General features: G+C 36.7%; 1 protein-coding gene across 1 annotated transcript in view; it reads left to right on the top strand.

Moving 5' to 3' along the window:
* NCKAP5 (NCK associated protein 5) overlaps positions 1 to 26,139 on the top strand; it is a 570,133-nt gene that overhangs the window by 375,759 nt on the left and 168,235 nt on the right. Inside the window, exon 9 of the mRNA XM_025039578.1 lies at positions 1,316 to 1,435. Within this exon, the coding sequence (XP_024895346.1) occupies positions 1,316 to 1,435 (120 nt within the window). The remainder of the gene's footprint in view (positions 1 to 1,315; positions 1,436 to 26,139) is intronic.

Raw genomic sequence — 26,139 nt, 5'->3', positions numbered from 1 at the left:
GAACAATATGGTTGTGCTTTTGTTTATCTGAGTATCTTCTTTTGCTAACCTTTTCATTAATGGGCCATCTAATTAAGAAGATAAGTCTAGAGCATGAAAGATCAAATCGATACAAAGTAGCATATGCTAAATGCCATATAAGAGGCCTTGTGGGCTCTCTGGGGTTTAGAAAAGAGAACAATCTTTGAGTAACACCAGATAAAAGCATCAGAGAGGAGCTACATGGAGTTTGAATCAGATGTCAGTCATGTAGACAGACTTGGAAAGGAAGAAAGAGATGCTTGAGAAGGGAAAGTGATAGTTGGGGAAGAAGGGTGGCTGGAATGCAGAGAGCATTTGAGAACAATAAGCAGACCCTTGTTCTTTGCATGGGAAGAGCAGAGGCCTTGTTGTTTCTTTCTTTCTTTGTTTTTAATGAAGAAATCATGAAACGTTTTAAAGAACCTTGAATAAGGCCTTTATTCTACCTGGTTTTTCTCGAACCCTATCAAAGAGGTCATAGACATTTAAGTACTATGAGCGTCTTTATCACAAGTCAGTTTGCAAGGTAGTTCTTTGGTGGAATTCCAGAGAATCCTAACACTGTCCTGTGTCAACTCCCCTTATGAAAGCTGGGAACAGGTCTCTGCGGTGTTTGAACTATTCAAAAGAGCTCCTCCCAAAGGATGATAGGTACAGTTACTCTGCTTCCCCAGCACTAAGACCAAATGCCCCCCAAAATATAGAAAAAGTTACAGAAATCCACAGTTCAAAGGATGGGCAAGTTTCAAGTGGCCTTTTAAAGCTTTCATTTCAGAATTGCTTCACTCCCTCTAAATGCATCACTGACTCTATTAGCAACAACACTGAGAATTTCAACTCGTTTCCACAAACGACAACAATGAAAGGCTCCATCAAAAGTGATAGTTTCTTTAGTTCATCAAATCTCTATTCACTACAAAAAGATTGTTGTCCTTGTGCTTCGTGCTTTATGATTGCCTTTATGAAAACGGAAAAGGCAAAATATATAGGTAGAAACTTAAATTGACTTTATATTTCTAAGATTTACCATCTTCAAAAATAGTATGCTAGATTAATGCATTTCTGATTTCAAGGTGTGCTTTAAAAAAAAAAGGTCTTCCCTGCACACAATAATTCTATCAGACAATGGGATGTGATAGGAAAGCATTGCGTGTGATTTATTTCTGGAGGCTTTGAAGAATAAAAATACTATTTTTTACTAATGTGTCTGAAATATCATATAAAGTACGGTTATAATATGCAAAGGTGTCTTTCAGTTATAGAATTTTTATTTCTTTCGATGTGTTTGTTGTAGGATCTAAGGGAGGAATGTGTAAAGTTGAAAACAAGAGTGTTTGATTTGGAACAGCAGAATCGAACATTAAGTATCTTGTTCCAACAGCGAGTCAGACCAACTTCTGATCTGCTCCTCCAGGTATGTGTTTATGTAGAAAACAATCTTTGCTAGTGACAAGAAGTTATTTAAGTTCAAAGTTACCAATATCTCCATGGTCAAGGCATATGGCATCAGAATCCCGATCCCACCCCCTCCCCCGCCCCCCTCTCAAGGGATGTCATTAAAATTGAAAATCTCTTAAGTTTATGACTCTTTAAAGCTAAATTTAGATAAAGAAATGCATCAACAAATAATAAACAGTAAAAGGAACAATCAGAAAGTATCCTCTAGTAAACTAAGCAAATTTGTGGTACAGAGTTAGGAAATAATTAATTACATGGAGGACCAGTACTAGTAATCTTTCATTTCATAATAAGCAAGGAAGAGTTTTACATTGCCACAGTACATTTCTTTATTTCAACTCTCTGTAATCAGAAATATAGCTGGGGAGTGTTTTCCTTTCATCTCGTCCTCTATGTAGCACTCCTCCTCATAACACATACTTCCCATATTCCGCCTCAGTGTTTTGCAGCTTCTCTTTGTCTAAATGCTCTCATAGAACTCTTTCTTTACTTACCTCCATTACATGCAAAGTCATGGAAAGTCAAACTATTTGAATTATTATGAAGCTGTCTCTGACAAAGTCCTCTGGAATATATCTGACTACAGGGAAGCACATGAATCAGCAAAGGGGGCTGGAGGGCTGATCTTTGCTGTTGCCTTTTTTTAAAATCCTTTTAATGTGCATATTTGCTCAAACGGGCTCTGGTGAGCCTTGCTCAGAGCCCTTTCTGAGACTCAGCTTGCAGAAGAGAGGGTATATGAGGTTTCACAGGGGCAACGTACAATTAATTTACAAAAGATCACCCCCAGCTTTCTGGTCTAATTGCCTGAAAAAAAGGGGAAAGACAGAGGTATCCTCTAAACTACACTGTCCAGCACTATAGCCACTAAGCCACGTGGCACTATTGAAATTGAACATTAAACAAAAATTAAGTTCCAATATCAAATTAGTCACATTTCAAGTGTTGAAAAGCCACATATGACCAGTGGCTGCCATATTAGTGTATATACAGAATATTTCCATCGACATAGAAAAGTTCTATGGGACAGCACTTTTCCAGATGATTGAGATAGTGTTGCTAATTTACTCTCTAAACTTTGGCATATAGACATCTTTCCCTGGCACCTCAGGGAAATAATGAAAAATTACAGTTCATTTCAGAGAAAGAAAGATGTTTGGTAAAGCTGAACATTAAAATGTAATTCCCTCCCAAAATTAAAATAAAACAGCTCTCTAAATTGTAAAATAGATCTCATCTCTTAAATTAATTTCCTCTCTGCTTTATCTGTTAGAGCATAATTAATAATTTATAATTCAAAATTGTGTGGAAAAAAGTTGTCTACCTCTGTTCTATTTTCTAGTCCCGACCACAATAAATGTTGGTCATAGAGACTCTTTCATCTGTAAAAAGTTGTATTTCTTTTGCTCTCTTGTAACCAAGATCCAATGTGATTATTACTTTTAACAGCTGTTGGATGTTCATGACTTTTTCTCTTTTACCTGTTTTAACTTGAGGCTTTTCTCGAACAATGTTCAAGGATCTGTGGTATGTGTTTGTGAATCATGATGGTTTATTTCCACAGGAAACACATGTGCCATGGATATTTAAGCTTTCTCATTAGCTGTCACAAATTTCTTAAATCCATATCCAAATGGCAGGGGATGGCCAGTATGCTCACAGTAGAACTTGGTGTTTATTCATTGGGTATTTTCAGCCAATACACTTTATATTTCTCCCCAAGTAGTCCTCAGGTTCAGGAGCCATTATGGTGTAATTGACACTTGAAAAGGATGGGCTGTTAATAGTTCTGTAAAGAAGAATGATAGAAACTGTGATGCTTGCCCTCTAACATCTTATAGTTCTCAATCACAGGCAGACAACATTGCTGGCTTTTCAGGTGGTCTGTTTATTATTTAACTCATGATGTTTCATTTTCTGGTGGCACAAATACATATCATGGTACACTGGCTAAATTAAAATCATTCTGAGCTTGCTTTGCACCTATGAAAACTTTGTGATTGCTTGTTGAATGGAATAATGAAGAAATGACACAATTCATTCTGCAAATTGAGGAATTATTTTGCATACACCAAAGAGAATTTTATGCTCCCACCTTGTCTTCTGAACTATTCCTGTTTAATATGGATGCTTAGGAAATATGCAGCCATACTGACCAGCCCAGTCTGTTTGACGATGTGGCCTGTTGCATGGAACACAAATCCACCAGTGTGCCTGGTCCCAAATATTATAGACCTTATAGCTTCTGCCTATGGATTAGAAAGCTGGTACAGTAGGTTTCTAAGTAGTTTTCTGCATATCTCAGAAAACTGCATCAGTTGTCTTCTGCTGAGCACAGCCTAATGATTCTCTACAATCTGAAGTAACCACCTGAAGAGAAATAAAGGTCGTTGAACACATTGTGATTTTAGTAGATACCTTGTAAGTAATAGAAAACAATTTACAAGAAGCGGTCCATTCTTTGTCACTCGAAAATAGAGAATAAAAGGTTACATGGATATTATTTAGCAAATTCTTGTGTAGGAGGAACAGAAAGGGATCATTCTAAGGATTAGCTGACAATTCTGGGAAATTTACAAAGGGAACCAGGAAGAAGAAATGCTTAACCTGAAAATTAAAATCTTAAGAATGGCAATAAATTTCTCTGTTGATTTTAATTTCCAAGATGATATCTCTCGGGCTATTGTTGGTAACAAGTCAGATTAAGAGGTCCCTCTATTTCGAAATCAACAATTTAAGCTAAATTCCAAAGAACCGAGAAGCCAGCCTAGCACGTAAAACCCAAAAGTAATGTTGTTAATGGAACTGGACTCTCTATCTAAACTTATTTGAATCTACTGGCCACATTAACCAATGCTCACCATTTCCTCTTGTAAATCGTAATTACCTCTCAATTTACCAAACATTGGTAACCAGTGGAGAGCTTACTTCTCTTACCAGTCAAGTTGAATGAAATGTTTGTAATTCAGTATGTTTATGCGAGTAGTACATGTTGTGGTAATTATGTAATTTTTAAAGGACTACATAAACTGATGAAATATGGTATAAAAAATTGTTTCTATGAAACAAATTTGAGTGCTTCAAAAGCATCTAGGAAGGCAAGTCACTAAAAAGAAATGTTTATGATCAAATGAACTATATCTGTTTAACCGTAAAAAACATTGTTGGAGACTGGGAATTGTGTTAAGTGTAAAGACATTCTATATGCAAATTGCTTCTCAAGTGACTTTAAATTTTTGTTCCACTGTTAAGGAAAACAAAAACTAGGAATCACAGACAATGCATAAAGGATGTGTTTGATGTCCCTCAAAAAACAAGCATTGGAGGACTCTAATTTAGGATCCCTAGACAAAGAAGCAGATTTGGGCCTTTTAAAAATGTTATTTAACAAATACATAGTGTTTATCATATGTCAATCCTCCAACCTTTATAACATTCGAAGATTTGATCTCCATTGCAATCCTATGAAAAAGAGAAACTATTGTTGCACCCATTTTACAATGGGAACACTTGAGCACAAATTGGCTAAGCGTCCAGTTGGTGATTGATAGAGTGGGTATTTAAATCGGCAGTCAGGTTTGAGTTCCTCCCTTTTACTTCCTTTCTGTGTGCCTGCTGCATGGAACACAAATGGATATGAGAATATTTTTCTTATTCTGTACTCTGACATTTTGATTAACTGGCTGACCTGTGATAGAGTTGGATCGGAGGGCTTCTGCAATGCAATCGCAATAAGGAGCCTACTATATTTACACATTTCTGAAAGGCTCTTGATTTGTATCATCTAAGAATTTCCCCTTTCCTGTGTGTTCTGCTTTTGTTTTGTTTTGGATACCTGTGTTATCATTTTCTTGATAAGGCGTTATTCTCATATTTTCTGCCTAACACAGTTTCTTTTTTTCTCCCTTTTAATCTGATATTTCAAAGAGTCTTAGTACCCATATCCTTAGGCCAAGATAGAAGGAAAAGTATGTTATAATGTAGATTATTCGCACGAGCAGTTGAAAATCTGACAGCTTAGAACCAAAGTGTAAAAATTTGCTGTCACTTCTTGGAGTGCTGACTTTTTGTTTGCTACTGTTTTATTTTATATTATTTTAGAGGAGATGAGAAGATTTTAAAATTCCACTGTGCTTGTCATGTTTGTTTTCTTTCTCTACACTAAATCTTTATTTTCAGAATATAAATCTATTCATGAGTCTTATTTGGCAAGACACTACACTACACACGCACCTCCACCTGTCCTCGAGCATGAATCCTATTTTCTGAGAACCAACTAATGGCACTACCTCTCAGGGGCCTTCCAAGGTCACCATGTTCCCCCCCGACCTTTCCCCTTGCTAGAGCTCCTGTGGTATTGATGACCCATGCCACACAATTAGGCAGTTCATGGTACTGGCATGGAAAAGTGGAATCCTCAACTCTCATGGTACTGATTTTGGAGGTCATGCAGTACAATCCCTAGTCACCAGGGCTTTTGTGTCAACTTTTCATTTCACCTAAATAGTGATACTCTTGAGGGCAAGAACTATGTGAACTATGTGAATGTGGTGTTTTACCTACACTGCACAGATATTGTCACTGTTCCTAATACATATTCAGCGTGCACTTGTTGGTGGCTTAACACTTACATACATACATTTTTTATGGAATTTAATTTTGTATGTGTTGGGGTGAATGTTTCCTTTTCTTTGTTTATTTGTTTGTTTGGTATTTTTTTTTTGAATGCAACAATCTCATTGCCTTTATTCTCTTTTTTTCCATATTTATTGAGATATAATTGATATATAAATATATATATATAACATAATGATTTGATATATGTATATGCTGCAAAATGATCATCACAATAAGTTTAGTTAATACCCAGCACCTCACATAGTTACAGTTTTCCTTGTGATGAGAATTTTTAAGATCTACTCTCTTAGCAGATTTCAAATATACAACACAGGATGATTAACTATAGTCATCATGCTGTACATTTTATCTCCAGAACTAATTTATCTTATAACTGGAAATTTATACCTTTGTCAATTTCCCTGACCGCCACCCCCACCACACACCCCTGACAACCACCAATCTATTCTCTGTTTCTCCAAGTTTGTTTTTTGTAGATTCTACATATAAGTAAGTTTATACAGTATTTGCCTTTCTTTGTCTAATTTATTTAACTTAGCATAGCATAGAATATATATAATATAGAGAGAGCTTTCTCTTTATCCATTCACCCACTGATAGACACTTAGATTGTTCCCATGTCGTTCCCACAGCTATTGTAAATAATGCTGCAGTAAACGTGGGGATGTGGATAGCTCTTCTTTGGGATAGTGATTTCAGATATATGCCCAGAAATAGAGTTGCTGTATCATATGGTAGTTCAATTTTAATTTTTCGAGGAACCTGCATACTGTTTTCCATAGTGGCTGCACCAATTTACATTCCCACCAACAGTGCACAGGAGTTTTCCTTTCTCCCCATCCTCGCCAACACTTATATCTCTTGTTTTTTTGATAACAGCCATTCTGATAGGTGTGAGGTGATAGCTCATTGTGGCTTTCATTTACATTTCCCTGATCATTAGTGATGTTGGGTATCTTATTATATGTCTGTTGGCCATCTGCACGCCTTTGGAGGAATGTCTATTCGGGTCCTCTGCCCATTTTTTAATTGGATTATTTATTTTTTTGATGTTGAATTGAATAAGTTCTTTATATATTATAAAGAGCCGTATCAAATGTGTGGTTTGCAAATATTTTTTCTCATTCAGTAGGCTGGCTTTATTTTGTTTATGGTTTCCTCTACTGTACGGAAGCTTTTTAGTCTTATGTAGTCTCTCTTGTTTATTTTTCATTTTGTTGTATGTGTTTTAGGTGTCATAGCCAAGAAATTATTGCCAAGACTCATGTCAAGGAAGGAGTTTTTTTCTGTTTTCTTCTAGGAGTTTCATAGTTTTAGGTCTTACATTTAAACCTCCAATCCATTTCAAGTTAATTCTTGTGAGTGGTATAAAATAGTGGTTTAGTTTCATTCTTTGGCATATGAATATACAAGTTTCACAGCTCCATTTATTGAAGAGACTATCTTTTCTCCATTAAGTATTCTTGGCTCCTTAGTCAAATATTAGTTGATTATATATGCTTGGATTTATTTCTGAGCTCTTGATTCTGTTCCATTGGTTTATGTGTCTGTTTTGTGACACTATCTTACTATTTTTGCTTCTTTTATCCTTGTAATATAGTTTGAAATCAAGAAGTGTGATGCATCCAGCTTTGCTCTTCTTTCTCTGGATTGCTTGAACTCTTCAGGGTCTTTTATGGTTCTAAACAAATTTTAGGATTATTTTTCTATTCCTGTAAAAAATATTGTTGGAATCTTGATAGGGATTGCATTGAATCTATAGATCGATTTGGGTAGTATAGACATTTTAACAATATTAATTCTTTCAGTCCATGAACACAAGATATCTTTCCATTTATTCATGTCATCTTCAGTATCTTTTATCAGTGTCTTACAGTTTTCAGTGTAGAGATCTTTTATCCCTTTGGTTAGATTTATTCAAGGTATTTTATTATTTTTCATACTATTGTACATGGGATTATTTTCTTTATTTCTTTTTCAGATAATTACTTATCAGTATATAGAAATGCTACTGATTATGTTGATTTTGTATCCTGCAACTGTACTGAATCCAATCTAATAGTTTTTAGTGAAGTGTCTAGGATATCTATATATAAAATCATGTTCTGCAAATAGAGACACCTTTACTGCTTTCTCTCAAATTTGGATGCTTTATTATTTCTTGCTTGATTTCTCTGGCTAGAATTTCTAGTACTGTGTTGAAAAGGAGTGGTGAGAGTGGGCACCGTTGTTTTGTTCCTGATCTTAGAGGAAAAGCTTACATCTTTTCAAGTTAGCTGCGGGCTTACCATATATGGCCTTTATTATGTTGAGTTGTAGTTCTTCTACATACAATTTTTTGAAAGTGTTCATCATGAGTGAATGTTGAATTTTGTCAAATACTTTTTCTGAATCAATTGAGATGATTGTATGATCTTTATCTTTTGTTCTATTATTGTGTTGTATCGCATTTACTGATTTGTGGATGTTACTATCCTTTCATCTCAGGAATGGATCACAATTGATCATGATGTATGATCCTTTTAATGTGCAATTGAAGTCACTATCCTAGTAATTTGTTTAACCCTTTTCCCATTTAGGAAAAAAAAAAAAAGCAACTCATTGCCAGCATTCATTTAACATCACGTGTAGGAATGCTGTTTTCTAGGATTTGACATTTTCAGCGGTCGAACTACTAAAAACAGAATGCTATGAATGAAATGATGCCACTAGTTTCCAAAGACTATCAATATACTAGAGTTATGTGAAAATAATAATAAAAGTGAGATATTTCATGGCAACCTTTAGGGGTAAGGTTAGAACTGTAATCTGCGCATTATCTCAGGGTAAATGCTTTAGCTGCAAGTGCCGCCAGCAAGTATTCTCAAGGTAAATGGGAAAAGGGTTAATATTTTTGCATCCATATTAATCATGGATATTGTACAGTAGTCTTTTCTTTCAGTGTCCTTATCTGGTTTTGTTATCAGGGTAATGCTGGCCTCATAAAATGAATTTAGGAGAGTTCTTTCCTCTTCAAGTTTTTAGAAGAGTTTGCGATGATTGGTGTTAATTTTTCTTGAAATCTTTGATAAAATTCACTGGTGAAACCATCTGGTCCTGGGTTTTTCTTTGTTGGGAAGCTTAGAATTACTGATTCAATCTCCACACTTGTTATTGATCTGTTCAGAGTTTCTTTTTCTTCATAATTCAGTCTTGGTAGGAATTTTTCCATTTTTTCCTTGCTTGTCCAATTTGTTGGCATATAATTGTTCATAGTCGTCCCTTATGATCCTTTATATTTCTGATGTATCACTTGCAATGTTTCTTCTTTCATTTGTAATTTTATTTATTTGGGTCCTCTCTATTTTTTTCTTGGTTAGTCAAGCTAAAGTTTTGTCAGTTTTGTTTATTTTTTCAAAGAATCAACTCAGTTTTGTTAAATTTTCTGTTGTTTCCCTGTTCTGTATTTTGTTTATTTTTGCTCTAATCTTTATTATTTCCTGCTGCTAATTTGGGGCTTCATTTGTTCTCCTTTTTCAAATTTCTTAAGGTGTAAAGTTAGTTTGTCTTTTTAAGACTTTTTTCTTCATGTAAGCGTGACGAGTTTCCATATATTTGTGAATTTTTCAGTTCGCCTTCTGTTATTAATTTCTTATTTCATACTATTGCAGTAAAAAAAAAAATGTTGATATAATTTTAGTGTTCTTGGATTTGCTAAGACTTGTTTTGTGGCCTAACATATGCTCTATTGTAGAAGGTGTCCTATATGCATTCAAGGAAAATGTGTATTGTTGGATGGAATGTTCTGTATGTGTCTGGTAGATCTATTTGGTTTATAGTGTTATTCGAATTCACTTTCCTTATGGATTTCTGTCTTAATGTTTTATCTATCATTGAGGGGTATTAAAATCTCCAACTATTATTATATTACTGTTTATTTTTCCATTACTTCTATTACTATTTGCTTTATATATTTATGTGGTCCAATATTGAGTGTGTAAATATTTACAATTGTTATATATTCTTGATAGATTTACCTTTTTATAATTATATAATGACCTTCTTTGTTTCTTGATCATTTTTAGCTTCAAGTCTATTTTGTCTGATATGAATATAGCTACTCATTTACTTGAAATATCTTTTTCTATCCCTTCACTGTTAGTCTGTGTCTTTAAAACTAAAGTGAGTTTCTTGCAGGCAGCCTATCATTAGATTTTTTAAAAATCCATTCATCCATTCTGTGTCTTTGGATTAGAGAATTTAATCCATTTACGTTTAAAGTAATTGTTGATGGATGAGGACTTACTATTGCCATTTTGTTAGTTGTTTTCTTATTGTATTGTAGATCCTTTGTTCTTTGCCTCTTATCCTGCAGTCTTTTGTGATTTGATGACTTTTTGTAGCAGTATGCTTTACTTGCTTATCATAATCTTTTGTTTTTCCTTTGTGGTTACTTTGAGGCTTACATAAAATATCTTATGTTTATAACATCCTATTTTAGGATGATAACAATTTAACTTTAAAAATATACATAAACTTTACATTTTTTCTTCTTTCCCCTCACATTTTAGATTATTGATGTTATGATTTACATGTTTTTATATTGTGTACTTGGTAATAAATTACTGTAGCTATAGTTATTTCTAATACTTTAAAAAACTGAACTGGAGTTGTAGATGAACTATGCACCACCATTACATTATTAGAGAATCTGACTGACTATACATTTACCATTAGTAGTGAGTTTTATACCTACATTTATATGTTTTTATGATGTTAATGAGCATCTTTTTATTTTATCTGGAAGAACACCCTGTTGCATTTCTTATAAGGCAGATCTAGTGGTGATGAATTCTTTCAGCTTTTGTTTATTCAGGAAAGTCTTTATCTCTCCTCATTTACATATTATTGATTGTATATTTAAATAAGCAGCCACTTCTTCCAGATTTCACAGATTTGCTTTGGCAGAGACAGTCCTCCACTATAATGAGTACGTTATTTCTTTTGATTATGTCACATAAGTCTCTCTTCACTGTTTCTCATTCTTTTTTTCCTTTTTGCTCCAATGACTAGATAACTTAGAACGAACTATCTTCGATTTATTGATTTATTCTTCTGTGAGGTTGAGTATATTATTAAAGTTCTCTGTTGAATTCTCAGTTCAGTCATTTTATTCTTTAGTTCTAGGATTTCTGTTTGGCTTTTGGATGGTTCTGTATTTTTTTTGTTGAACTTCTCACTTTGTTAACTCATTGTTTTTCCAATTTTATTTCATTGTCTCTGTGTTTTTGTAGTTTCCTAAACTTCTTTAAGAGGATTATTCAGAATTCTTTTGTCGTTTGTTTTTGTTTTTGTTTTGTTTCCAAGTAGCCTTATTCATTTTATTTATTTATTTGTTTGTTTGTTTGCATTTTTTAATGGTGACATTGGTTAACAAAATCCAATACAGAATTTTTTGTCAGTTTACAGATCTCTAGTTCTTTAGAGTCAGTTATTAGAGTTATATTAGTTTCTTTTGATAGTGTCATTTTTACATTGATTCTTTATGACTCTCAATTCTTTGCATTGGTACCCGCGCATTTGAGTAAGCACTCTCCTCTTCTAGACTTTATATATTCACTTTGACAGAGCCTGGCCTTCACCAGTAAGCTCAGCTTGAGGTTCTGGACTAGTCAGCTAGTACCATCATTGGACAAGTGGAGCTTGCCATCGGGGTCTCTATTTGGGCAAGGCCACTGCCTGAGCTCTGAATTTGGAGGGTACCATTAGCTGAGAACAGTTGGAGAGGACTGCTGGCTTGGTTCCCTGACCAAGCATCGCTGTGGGATGGGCTCTACAGTTGCCCAGATTCACTGGTCAGTTTTCCTAGTCTTATGTCACACTCAGCAGTTGAGTGGGCCTGAAGATTTGCTTCCCTGCCTGGGTAGGGTCATAGAACAGGCTCTATAGCCAGCATGGCTCATTGTTTGGGGACTAGAATCAGGCAGAACTGTCCATTGAGCTCTATGGTCAAACAGGAAGACTGGACCACCAGCCCAACTCTGCAGATGAGCAGGGCCACTGGCTAGATTTTTGCTTGGACACTGCTACAAGTGCAGTTATAGGGTAGGCCATACAGCCTACTGGGTGCTCTGGTTATGCTTCCTGGTCAGGAAAGATGGGGCTATACTCAGCAGTAGGTAGGACCATAATCTGGTTTCCTTGCCCAGCTGTTGCAACAGAATAGGCTCCAAGGCTAGAACAGCTTGCTGGCTGGGGACCTGAATCAGAGAGAACTGTGCACTGAGTTATCTGGCCAGTACGGCCCCACCTGGGCTCTGTAGATGCTGGCTGGGCTCTCTGCTTAAAGCTTTAACCTACACAGCTTTCTAGATACTCAGGTTAGGTTTCCTGGTCGGGCGAGACTGGGAACTATATTCAACAGTAGGTGGAGCTGCAGATTTGTTTCTCTGCCCATTCAGGGTGGCAGAACATGCTCAAAGGCAACATGGCTCACTGTTTGGGGCCCAAATCAGACAGAACTATATAGCAAGTACTCTAGCCGGATGGAATCACCAGCTTATCTTTGCAGATGAGCAACTTCACTGGCTAGAATCTCTACTCAGGTGCTGATGTGAGGAAAAACTTGGTCTGCCCATATCCAGGTGCTAGTTGCTATAAGCTCTGCCCACTTTTCTATCCCAATGTGATTCCCACTATCAAGTCCCACAGAGTCTCCCTGCAATCCCCATGGAGCGAGACCCTTGTGGACCTCCCAGGAAGTGACCTTCAATGCTGGGGAAGCTGAATATCCACCTGGGGCTCTTTTTCTCCACTAGAGAAAACATAGGCCCCATGAGCCCTCTCAGTGTGGTACTGTGCCATCCTGGAAAAGGGGCGATGGGGTCAGAGTGTTGCCATTCTTCTTACCCTTTAATGCAGTCTTCCTTGGTCTGTGTGATCCAAGTGGGTGCTTCAGCCTCACCCCCATATTCTGAGATTTTCACATTGATATCTTGTTGATGGATAGTTGCAAGCTGGTCTTTTTTGTGAGGAGGACTGAATGCAGGAATGTACTGTGTCACCATCTTAATGACATAATTATTGAGGGGAATATTTCTAACTGTAGTAAGATTGTAATCTTCCTTTGAAGACCATGCCTTTTACTGTACATTTATGTGTATTTTTGTATCAATGCCCTTTACCTAGGTGCCCAATTTATATTTCTTATTCCTTTTATTTATTTTGGGGAAGCAGATTTTAGGCATTTATACTCTGCTACCTTAAAACTTGCCATTGCATAATGAGGACAGCAACACATAACTACCCAGAATTGAACAATCAATTAGACATCTAACACAAAGGCATCTTTTCTAGTATATTAGGTCATTCTGATAATTGGAAAACATCAACCATATTAAACATTTTAAAATGTACATTTTTTTTAAGTCTACACCTCTGCCTTTTGTGTACTTTCAAAATATATACAGTTGAAGTGAGATGAAATAAAACAAATTATTAAGAGGACATTAGATGATATTGAGAGCAGTAAGGGAAGAGTAGGGGAAGGATTAGGTAAAAGATGGGACAATGGTTCTTGAGTTCTGGTGATGGAAGCTTTTCATTCTCATAAACCATTGCCTCTCTTGTGCCACAAGCTAAGAGGTCAAGAGAAGAGGCAAGACAATCCACCCAAGTTTGGAGAAGCTACCTGGCTTCCCACACTGTTAGTATGTAAGTTCACCCTATGAGTTTCTAAAATTGATGGCTGCTTGTGTGCCAGCCCTGGAAACAGCCCTCAGTCCTGCCCTGCAGACCTGGGATCTAATTTATAAGGACCCACAGATCCACAGGAGGAGCAATCCAATGATGCTTCAGCAATGCTGAGTAACATCAGGGTGCAGATGGTGGAGTTCCCACCAGCAGGGATCTGTCATCCTGTATGATCAGAGGACTGTTGTGGCTTCATTATGGGCATCTGTCAGACATGAAAACATATGGAGAATGTGCAACTGGGATTCTCTCCCCTGCAATAAGCACTGTAAAGGACATTAACTTGTTTGAGGTACAGAAAGTCACCTCTCTTGGAGGTAAGGGACACTGAAGGATCACACAGCTCCTGCAGGGCAGGGCTTTTGATGATGAGATGCCTTACATTAGCTGATTTGAGATCAAGTAAGAGCAGCAGAAAAGATGTGAAAGAATCTTCAAAGTTATGGCGAGTCATGATCTTCCCCTCTCTATAATGCATCCCGGACCCTCAATAGACTTGCTTCACCCTCAACAGCCTCATTTTTCTTTTTCTCCTGACACAAATTCTTTATTCTAGTCAAGCAGAAATCCTTTCACTCCACAGAGCATAGCCTACGTTCACTCAACATGTTGAGTGAATTAATGTTCCTTTTTGTATGTCATTCCTCTCTTCAAAATGCGACTCCACTCCCACCATCCCACCCCTGCCACTCCCCTTCATTCTGTTAACACATCTGAAGCACCAAAAGTGTATGAGTGCTGAGGGTTCCATGGTAAAATGCATTTCCTCAGCAAGTGTGGTCTACAGGTACCACGGAGAACAGAGGAATATGGTGAGAGGCAAAGGAGACTCTCTAGGGACAGGGTGGGGGTGGGGAGCTGTGTTGGTTCAGAGGAGATAATGCCTCAGTGCGAGTCTAGATGACTGAATAGGAGTTTGTTAGATGAACAAGAAAAAGTGTAAATGCAAGCCAGAAGAAATAGTCTCTGCAGAGATGCAAAGGCATGAGAAAGTATTTCTCCTCCTGCCAGTCTATTTCTAAGTGCATATGCTTTGGAAGTTCTCCTGGAATAAAAGCAACTCCCTCCTTGGTCTCCTGCACACATCTTGCTCACTAGGTCCCAGCCTGTAGAGATAATGTTACTTTGTATATATACTACAGTTCTTTTTTTATGCATGCTTCTTCTTCATGCCCAAATCAGTTGAGGGGTGTTTTCTTCTTTTTCAATACCCTAACTCACCAGTCCGTGCATCATAACTAAACGCTGTGTTATGATGTGCTTCCTGTCAGCGTTATTTTCAAGGGGACAAGTAGTCTGTTTTAAGGAAGTCAGGGTATGACTCCTATTCTTTGCTTGTTTCGGCTTTTATTTTCATAGGGACAACAGCTTTGCTTATTGACCTGTGAATCCTCCCAGTACATAAGTTGAACAAAAGTGAGCCTCAATATATGTTGAGTGAATTAATGATTGAGTGAGCATCTGGGATGAATGGAAGGGTTTGCCAATAAAGTAGGTGGAAGGAGATGGCTTCATAAAGAAGTGACCACAAGAGTGAAGAGAAAGAATCGAGAGCAGCCCTTAGGGCACTGTGTACATAAGACGGTAGACTTTAAATATCATGTTTAGATCAGTCGAGACAACCAGAGGAACTTTTCTCTCCTTTTAAATGAACTCTAGTTTTGTTGTTGTTTGTTTTGTTTTTGCTTTAGTTTTTGTTTTTATATCTTCTGATGCTAGTGAGACCTCAGATGTGGGTTCCATCTTGAAATTACTCATTTTCTGTAGCTGTACAGAATTGTGTTAAATAGATTGTGTTAAATTGTGTTAAATTGTGTTAAATAGTCCCTTACCCAAGGGACTGATGTTTCCATACTGTTTCATGGCCTTGGATTTCTCTTTCATCCCGACTCCTTACCCAAGTTTTAAGTTACTTAATGGAAGACACCTGACTTCCAATTCTTTGTACCTTCCTAAAACTAGATATGTCCCAAATCCGTATTAATTGTTTTCAAGAGCATATGGCTGGCCCCACATAAGCCATTTTCTCACCTGAAACAATAAAAAATCTAAAACCAACATTACCAATTGGAACGCCTTAAGGCGAGGGTCCCCAACCCCTGGGCCTCAGACAGGTACTGGTCCATGGCCTGTTAGGAACCAGGCCACACAGCAGGAGGTGAGCAGCAGATGAGCCAGCAAAGTTTCATCTGTATTTGCAGCCACTCCCCAGTGCTAGCATTACCACCTCAGCTCCACCTTAGATCATCAGGCATTAGATTCTCATAGGAGCACCGGTTCCTGGTGCCAAAAAGGTTGAGGACCACTGCCTTAAGGGGCTGAGCCAATGAAGGAACAAGCAAAGGAAGCTCTGTACTCTGTTGCCAGCTCCAGTCAACTGTGGCCATGTAGAAATGCTGGTGAGGTGTTGCCATACCTTTAGATATTTTAAGAAACTGAAAATGCAGACTTGATTTTTAAATGTCGGCACCTGATTCAACTATTTTATGACACTGAGGAAGCCCAGTAAAATATCTGTGAGCCAGATTTGGCCTGCAAGCTGCTTTTCTATCTTCTATCTTCTATTTTCTAGTTTTCTATTTTCTATCTTCTATTTTCTATCTTCTATTTTCTATTTCTATCTTCTATTTTCTATTTTCTATCTTCTATTTTCTATTTTCTATCTTCTATTTTCTAGTGATGGTGGGCTTGAATTTCAACCATGGTATACATTCTCAGAACACCTGGGCACCAGGCTCCACAATCATATTCATAGTACAGCCAGAATATATTACTGTATTCATTATTTCAACAAAAATTCATTAAGCACCTACTGAGGACACAGACGTTATCATGTAATAAGGAGATAGATAATATGAACAAACAATTGTGCAGTAGAGTAGTAAATGAAACAAAACATTTACCAGCAGAGGTCCTCAGAGGAAAGAATGATTAATACTATCCGAAGTGTCAGGGAAGCCTTTTTAGAGTGGGTAACAGCGAAACTAGACTTTGAAGGATAAATAGGAGATTTTTTAGGGTAACAAGTTTCTAAAGAGCAATTCGTGGACTAAATTCAGGACTAAGCTGAATACTGAGATTTTTGTTTTAGATTAATACCAGGTACTGGCTTTAATCTCAACTATAAAATTTCGCAATTGTCATAACCTGATTTGATCACGTTCGGCCTTCCCAGTTCCTTCCAGCAAAATCAGATTAACTCACTGAGCTCTGTAGAGAAACAAAAATCTCTGAGGAGTGTCATGCTAGTTGAATTCTGTCACTGTGGCCTTTGACAACAATTTTTTCTAGCTTTTTATGTGAGGAAGAACCTCATTGAGCTGAATTATGAAAACCGATGAAAAATGAACAGCCTAAATCTGTCCAAGATTTGTTTTAAGGATTTTAACATTAAATGGAGGTTCAAAACCTGAACATAAATCAATATTATATTGAAATAGACTAAGCGATTGAAATGTAAATTCAGGAAATGTACCTTTACAACATGCAACATTCAAGCTGAATATTTTTTCATATTTCAAACACATAAAACTTGATAATCTTGGATTTAGCGAATTTTTATGCAGTAACTGTTTATCATAGTAACCTTAAAAGCTCCCCTAGTAAAAATCGTTATTTAGTATTACATTTTCATGAATTTTGGATAATTGTAAGGACTTGGAGGTACAAGGGACAGAAAGTACTGAGAAAGGAATAGTGATGTTTACCTGGGGGTTTGATTGTGCAGATTAGAGCATTAATTTCTTGGCACTTGAAATTGTGGAATGTCCATTGCTATCAGTGGATGTCACACCAGGGAAATCTTATTCCTACACAAAAAGATTAAGCAACCCAAATTCTGACATGAAAGGCTAGTGTTTCCAGGAGTGAAAAGCAATTTGGCTTTGTTCTATCACCTCTCTTACAATGAGGGTACACTTGTCTGAGACCTGCCCTGACATTTCTGGGAGCCACTTTCTGGAACCAGGCAGTGATTTGCAATCTGTCGCAGCTATCTGTGAGACTCTAGAACAAGTCTTCAACCTATTAGGCTTCAGTGAAGAAAAATATTGTTGCAGTCTTGAGTGCATGGGTGAGGAAAGGGAGGGGAGGACGGGGTGTACACCAAGGTGGCACATAGAAGGATCTAGAATCTCTCGGCAGAACCTCCATGAGGAGAGAACTCGGGCAGGTCAGGAGTGCAGGGCAGCTTGGGACGGTCAGACCCTGGAGACCAATCGGATTGGCCTTCAGTTGTGCCTACCCTACTGCCATTGCTCAGAAATGTGCCAGGACTGGGCTCACAGTAGCTCCCAACCAGATCAGAGGGTTGGAGGTGAAATTTCCTCAGAGCAAGATGCTTTCATATCTTGATGCATTGATGTCTAGGTTGTACACCTTGCTGCCCCAGAACACTTGGGACTGGCTTCAGGAGAAACATCCCCTCTCACACATACCACTACTGTCATGTATATATACAGACACACAGGCCCAAGTCAAAATTTTAAAAACTCTGATGGAAATCCTCAGACAGGTGAGGTGGTAGGACACTTTTGTGAGCTTGGAAAACTGGGAAAATGTCACTGAGTCTCCCTGTTTATACAGCCATCTTCATACAATTGAGTTGTAACAGCCTTTAAAGCAACTTGTATTCCTTACCAGGGTCCGTTTCGATCAATCACTGTCATCCTCATGTCTCAGAATCAAGAACTAAAATAATGCCTTTTTTTCCCCCCAAAATCTGGGAAGTCAGACCATTCATCTGCATGGAGGCCTTCTAGAATGAGGGACATTGCCTTGTATGTCACATCCTGTTCTGAAGATGGTGTTACTGCTGATTTACTGGCGACCCAAGACGGGCCACACAAACATGTCACTACCACCTCCTGCCATGCACTCTGGTTAATACTTTCCCTTGTCATACCTCACAGGTAGGAGGATAGAAAGATCAGGAGAATACTTACCTGTAAAGTAATACAAAGTAAAAGGAGCAGAAGGGTGTGTGCAGGGGGCTTCCTTAGAGAAGCTGTCCATGCACTTGTCACCTTAGGATCTGCTGTGTTGAGACTGCAAGGTGTATTGCTAAAACTGAGTAGGGTGAAGGCCATTTATGGTCAAAACTGGAGTTATCCTAATAGTTATCTGTAGTTACATTAATAATAAAGCTTTGAAGTCATTCTACACCTTATTAGCAAACAGATCTTATCTCACTGAATCTTTACTATAAGCTCAGAGTGTTATTGCTTTTTTACAACTAAGAAAATGAAATTTTTAGAGACTGCTGCTGCTTCCTAGCAAGGTTCTTCTCCCAAGCTTTCTGCCCAGGGATTCCACTGCCTGCTCTGTCCTTCATCTTCAATTGTGACTTTCATTACATTCTCTAGAGCTGCACAAGGAAAGGATATTGCAGTAGCTTTCAACAAATCAGTCAATTAAAAGGCATTTAAAGGTCTCTTTGGACTTGGCAATGTGCTACACTTTGGACAAGTCAAGTTAAATACATTTGGGTGGTGTTCTAATAATCTGAGTTATAGACAACATCATTGTGGGGATAACCGATATTTCCCTGAATAAGGACAATGAATCTAATAACCTAGTAACATGATCAAATCACTTTCCCTAGAAACATGTTTATGCCAAGGAATAATAGAGTCAGAATATTACATCTCACCTTTCAAGATCGTGTAATATACCCACCTTGTTATTTGATGCTCAGATTGATTTGTGCCCGGTGCAAGGTCACACGATCTGTTTAGAGCAGACTAGAACTCAGGGGTCCTGATTCTCAGCATCGTGCCTTTTCCACCAAGCCTAAATTAAGGAAGAGGGATGAGAAATGGGTTGTTTTGTTTTGTTTTGTTTTCCGTTTAATAGGCAGCTTTTGGAAATGGTTTAGGTGGAGTGAGCTGACTGAAACACCCAACTTCAAGGAAGCATGTTGGAGAACCAGAGAGGTAGGAAGGGAAAAGAAGTCACTGTGTGGAGTAGCAGAAAGCCTACTAAGATCCAAGATGTCTTGGATTCAAGACCCCACTCCACCAGTTTGGTTGGGTGACCTTGGACAGATTCCTGAAACTCCTAGAACCTTAACTTTCCATCTGGACAAAACAATGGAAACATTTAAAATGCCTAGCACATTGACTCTCAGAGAGTAGAAGCTGAACAAATGCTGCAGTTCTTTCTCTTCCTCTGAGATTAAGGGCCTGTGCCTGGGTGGCAGAGGAACAGGAAAGGTGAAAAGTGATCTGTTTGCTCCTCAAGAATATTCTTGATAAATTGGTCTGAGGCTTCAAATAGGCTGTTTTAAATAGTTTCTGTTCTCTATTGACTTTTTTTGTTGTTGTTTTTGGATCTTCCCAGGAATTTGTATTTCTAGGGATGTTTAGCTCTAAGTAGATCCTTATAGGCTTTTAGCTCAATGACTCAGAGTGAATGATTAGGAATACACGTATGAGCTATGCAAGAGTAGGATGAGTTGGAAATACCTTGAATTAAGCTATCTGTCTAATCTGGTGGTTAACTTTGAAGAGCATGGGGGCTGTGGTTGGATTACAGAATCCTTCTGGAAGCTGAGCAAGGCAGTAGGGTATCTCATCACATACAGAGAAAAATTTTCTTGTAACCTTAAAATATTCAGGGACACTGTGAAGCCTGTCTATTAACCTTCTTAATTAAAAAATGAATCCTAAATTAAGATTTAATCCTTTTATTCATTCACCTATATTGGACACTATTTTACATCTTTCTTTCCTTCAGACCTGTTTTCAAGCCTTTACCAAGTTTGTTAGATCCCTGAATGTCCACCTTAATAAATTGAAAGTACAAGTCCCCCTAACAGAGATAATGGTTTTTGGCTTCTCCTTTTTATGATTGCTCTTCCCTCCCAAACAGTTAAATATTGAATGGGAGGGGATAATGGATAAAGGATCATGTCCTAGGAATCATAATGCATAATAGGCATATTTCAAGGCAATTTTAATGTGACAAAAATCAGAATTTCAAAATAGAACGTGTTGTGCATTTTTTAATATAAGATGCATACAGATGTTTTTCAATAAGTCCTGCTCATTTTTCATTGTTTCAGTTGATGTCGTTCAAGGCAGACATTGAGATCCTTGAATTAATGTAAAGATTTCGGAGTAATACGAGTGCAAAATACCATTACCATTAATGCTGCAGCAGAATTTGCCATAAAAATGAGGAAAGCGGAAATGAAAGAAATAATCTGCAAACCGATGTCTCCGATGCAAAATGATCTTCTCATTACAATGTTATGTCCATTGCAAAAAGAAAAAGAACAACTCACTGCGTTAATTCCATATCAAAACAGAACATTTGAGATGTTCATGTGTGCCCTTTGTGCAGCTGGATGGATTAGCACAGTTAATTGATCACTAAGCTTCCAAACTCTTTATTTTAGTAGCTGAATTTTGGTTCTGTTCTCTGACCAGACTGCTGAAACACTGAAGATCCACATAACATGTTATACATTTGTGACTCTTCAAAAGCAATTTCCTGCTCTTAGTTCTTACCTTAATTAAGATGAACCATTAAACCTATTCTACCAACGGTTGCGACCTGTTTCTGAAGGATATTTGCATTATTGATCATCCACCCCAAAAAGATTGCCTTGTTTCGTTTCCCAGTCAATTCTGCATAATCCCCAGCTCCCCAGCCCCAGGCAACTACTGATCTGCTTTCTGTCACTATGGATTAGTTTTGCCTTTTCAAGAGTTTAATATAAATGAAATCATATAATACATACTCTTTTGTGTCTGGCTTATTTTGCTTAGCATGTGTTTGATATTCATCCATGTAGCTGCTCGTATACAAAGTTCTTACACAGGGACTTTTGCTTTTTTGATTTGTGATGGGATATGTCATGAGTACTTCCTCAAAGGCATTCATAAAAAATGTTTAGTAAGTCAATGGCCAGCTCTTTGGGTAGATGCGTTTGTGTCTCAGTTGTTACTTAAAAATGTTCCCAAGATTTGGTGTACTTTTGCAGTGTTTCCAAATGAGAGAATGGGTGTGTATCTTTAGCCGGATTCTAAGGAAAATAGATAAATAAATAGAAAAGTTAGAACAAGAGCTTTGGGGTTAAATACACTTGGGTTCCAATTCAGTCTTTGCTACTCACTATTGTCATGATCCTGTACAGGTAATTTCATCTCTAAAGTTCTGGTATCTCCTTTGTGAAAGGGGAAAAAAACCAATAGTTGCTTTTTGGATATTGTGCAGTGTATGTTACTGAGTTAAGTGAGTTAGCATAGTACCATGTATTAAAGTACATAGTACCATGTATTAAACTGCCAAAAATAGCTATTTAATTATATCACTTCTCTATTTTTTTTACCCCATTTTTCACACTTCTTTGCTTCTCTCACAGTGCTTCCTGCACTTTTAGGATTTAATAACTTTTCTTTGGCTTTTATTCTTAAGCATTTTGATAATTACCTTCAGCCATTTTGGATACATTTGTAAACTTTTGCAATGTAAATATCACCCATTTTCTCCTTTTTAAAAGTATATAATTGAAAACAAACAGTATTTGCACGGCACGGGAATTTTCTCATTTCATATACATTCATAAAAATACTATACAAATTCTATGGAATACTAAAATGGATAAAGCTGTATGGAGAAGTATATACAATTTGTAAAAGAGGTACAGTTAAGCCACTGTTATTCCTATTCTGTTAGAAATTATAATAACCATTCTAGAAGCTAACCCAATTCTGCTAGTGCTGTGTTGTATTGTCTTAAATTTGGGGAGTTTCAGTAGGTAAAATGAGGAATTTGGGAAGGAACCAGGAATCCTTTCTGTTACAGCTTGGTTTTTGCTGGGGGTGGGAAGAAGGGGAGAAGTGGATTTATTGAATAGTGAGTCAGAGTGAAATAATCTAAAGGTTAGTTTTACTCTGTACACCAAAGTTTGAATCCCAATTCTGAAATTTTAACTCTGAATTCATTATATAAAATTAAATGCTCATTACTGAAAAATAAGGTTTTCATCAGCAGAATTAAAATTTTGAAGAATTTTTGAAAGTTAAGGTAGACTTACATTAGAACAACACACAAACAAAAATGAGATTCTTATATCTCAGTAACAACCAACTGGAAAATGTAATTGAAAAAAGATTTCATTCATAATATAAATAAAAAATATGAACTACCTAGCAATAAATCTAATAAGATATGTAGGATCTAAAAAATGAAACAGAAAACTTTGGTAAGAAAAGAAAGGAAGAAATGAATAAGTGGAAATGCATTGTATATCCATGAGAGGAGAAAAGTCAATGTTATAAAAATGTTAATTCTCCCAGAGCCAATCTAAAATTTAATGCATTTTCAATCAAAATTCAACAGAATTTTTATGGGACTTGTCAAGCTGATTATAAAATACATCTGGGAGGTTGAAAATGTTTTCAAATACCCAAGACAATTTTGAAAATAATAAACTACATGGAAGTGCAGAGTGGAAAGATTATTCTATGATAACTTCAGAATATGCTAAAAAACAGTAGTAATTAGAACAGTGTGGGTTTGAACCGAGAAGAGATAAATTGATAGATGGAAGAGAATTCCAAAAACAGGTCTACTTTTAAATAAGAATTTATTTTATGATAAAAGTGGCAGTGGAGAATACTGAATTGTGCATAAAGGGTTGGAGGACATTTAGCATTTCATTTGAAAATAATAATTAGAGCCCTACCTCATTATAGAGAAACATATATTTTATATGGGATAATACCATAAATGTACAAAAACTATATAAATACTGAAGAAAATACAGAAGACTGTTTTTTAAATCTTAATATATTAGATGCTTTCTTAAACAAGACATAAAACCAATACATAATAAGGAAAGGATTGTTAAATTTGATTATCTCAAAATTTAAAAATTTTTGTTGACTAAATGTTTTATAAACACAGGAAAAGATAAGTAACAAACTAAGAGAAACACTTTAACATGTAACAATAAAGGATTAAAATCTAAAGTATAAAAATAATTTCTGTAAATTAGAGTGGTGAATTCATTATGAGTTTGAAAAAAGTGGAGAAGGAAAACAAAAAATGGAAATAAGCAATTGACAGGACAGGAAACACAAATAGCTAAGAAACTTGTGAAAAGATGCTCACCTCATAACTAATCAGAAATTAAAACACAAGATACCTGTTTTCACCCAACATACTGTCATAAATAAAATTATGACAATATTAAGTGTTGTCAAAGATAGAGCTTGCTATGTGCAAAATAGTGTTATTTCAGGCAATGGATATGATAGATATTCTGTAATGCATATAGAAAAGTATTTTTAAAAAATGGTAGAGAGAAATAAATATTCTCATGCCTTATTAAAAATATAAACCTCAGGAGTTGCTGGTAAGATTATAAGCAAGTACAGCAAATCTTGAGTGGCAGTTTAGTACTATAAAAATCTACCCTTCAACTGATCAAGTTTGTGTATCCATATTTACTCTACGGAAATTTTTATTCATGTGCAGGGGATGATATGTAAAAATTGTATACTGTTTTTAATAGCAATTGTACTAATTTGTAGAAACAACCTAAATACTCATTAAAAAACTGTGCAATATCCTTGCTATACAATATTATGCAACAGTTTAAAAGAATCAAGTTAAAATATATTTACTGACCTAAAAAGATCTCTAAAATATATTAAGTGAAAAAAACGAAGTTGCAAAGCTATGCAGATGATATCATTTATATTAAACACACATACAAACATGTATATGTATGTATTTATATGGAAAATATTCTGGAAAATGCATGCCCTACTGATAATAGTGGCTACCTTTAGAAAGGGGAATAGAATGAAGGCTGGCCAAGTGACACTCTATCTTTCTTATAAAGTTTGAATTCTTTACAGTGAGAATTTATTCATATATTACTTACATAGTTGAAAATGTATTATTTAAAATAAATGTAAATTAAGATAATACTGAATGTAGGAAAATGTGATAATATTGAGAATAATATGTGGACATGCTATATGCACACAGGCAAGCACACATGTACATTTATAATAATAAACCTCTGAGAAGTGTAATATATGTCTTTTGTAGGGACTCTTGAATAACAAACATATATTGCAAGGGACATTCTATTAGTCTAGATTTTAAAATGCTAAGCTATCCTCAGTAAAACTTGCAGGGGAAATAGTGAGGGAAGAGAAGAGTAAAGTATTCTAGAGATCTCATGGAAGGGGAGAGTAGAGAGAGAGAAGAGGGGAGGAGAAGTATTTCTAAGGTCTTGATATATGAGGTTAGGTTAGGGAAATGCAAAGAGAGAAGAAACATGGTGCTTAGTGGAGAAAACAGTTAGCATCATGTTTCTCAAAATACAAGGAGGATATGTGTATCATTGAAGGCAAAATGGCACTAGAACTTCTAAGTTAACAAGGAGAAAAAATGAAACTAATAGTAACTTAAACCAGTAAAAAATATTGAATTAGGAAGAGATGAGGACTTAGTGGAAACATGATGGAGTGAGACATGTCCTCAGATCTCTCCTCTTGAAACAGCAATAAGCTGAACATCTAAAACACAACAAAAAAAAACCCAAACTGCACACCAGAACATCTGTACGTAGGATCTGTGCATAAGAGCTACCACGGGTCAGAACCCCGGGTGTCGGGCGGTGGACTGGGAGAAATAAAGAAGCTGTCTCCCCCAGCCAACAGAGCTCCCTGCAGGAGGAGGGGGAGGGGAGAAGGTGCAACAACTTCCCTGAACAGCCCTGCCTGGAAGTGCTGTGAGTTCCATGCATCCGGAGGCAGGGTTAAGTCATCAGAACAGAAAGCAGAGAAGCAGAACAGGATGGCAGAGAAACAACAGTTGCTTTTTACCAGCCACGGTTGCAAAACAAAGGCTGGGCTGCAGTCCCCAACTCCCACCCCCGAGGGCCCCTCCTCCCATACCCTATGAAACCAATCATTGCGGAGCCACAGGGAAATCTGAGCAAATGCTGCCAAGACTGTCGCTGACACTGACAGGGACTGAACCTGAGGGTAACAAGCATGCTAAAATATCTATAAGAAAATTTAAAAGGCATTATTAAGGCTTTATACAAAGCAGAGATCCAAGAGGATTACATGCCACCTACTGAAAATCAAAAGAAAAGCACCTTCTTTGCAACAGGCTAAACAGAGAACTTTATATAATAAATCTTCTTGCTGAAAAATCTTCAACAGAATACACTTTCATTAATGCACAGGCAAAGAAATAGTCCATTAAACACCATGAACAACCAAGAGGACAAGGCATCACAGAAAGAAAGAGAAACAT

This window comes from Pteropus alecto, unplaced genomic scaffold (assembly GCF_000325575.1).
Source record: "Pteropus alecto unplaced genomic scaffold, ASM32557v1 scaffold3, whole genome shotgun sequence".
Classification (NCBI taxonomy): domain Eukaryota; kingdom Metazoa; phylum Chordata; class Mammalia; order Chiroptera; family Pteropodidae; genus Pteropus; species Pteropus alecto.
The sequence above is the reverse complement of the archived record's forward strand: the minus strand, read 5'-3'. Positions and strand labels throughout refer to the sequence as shown.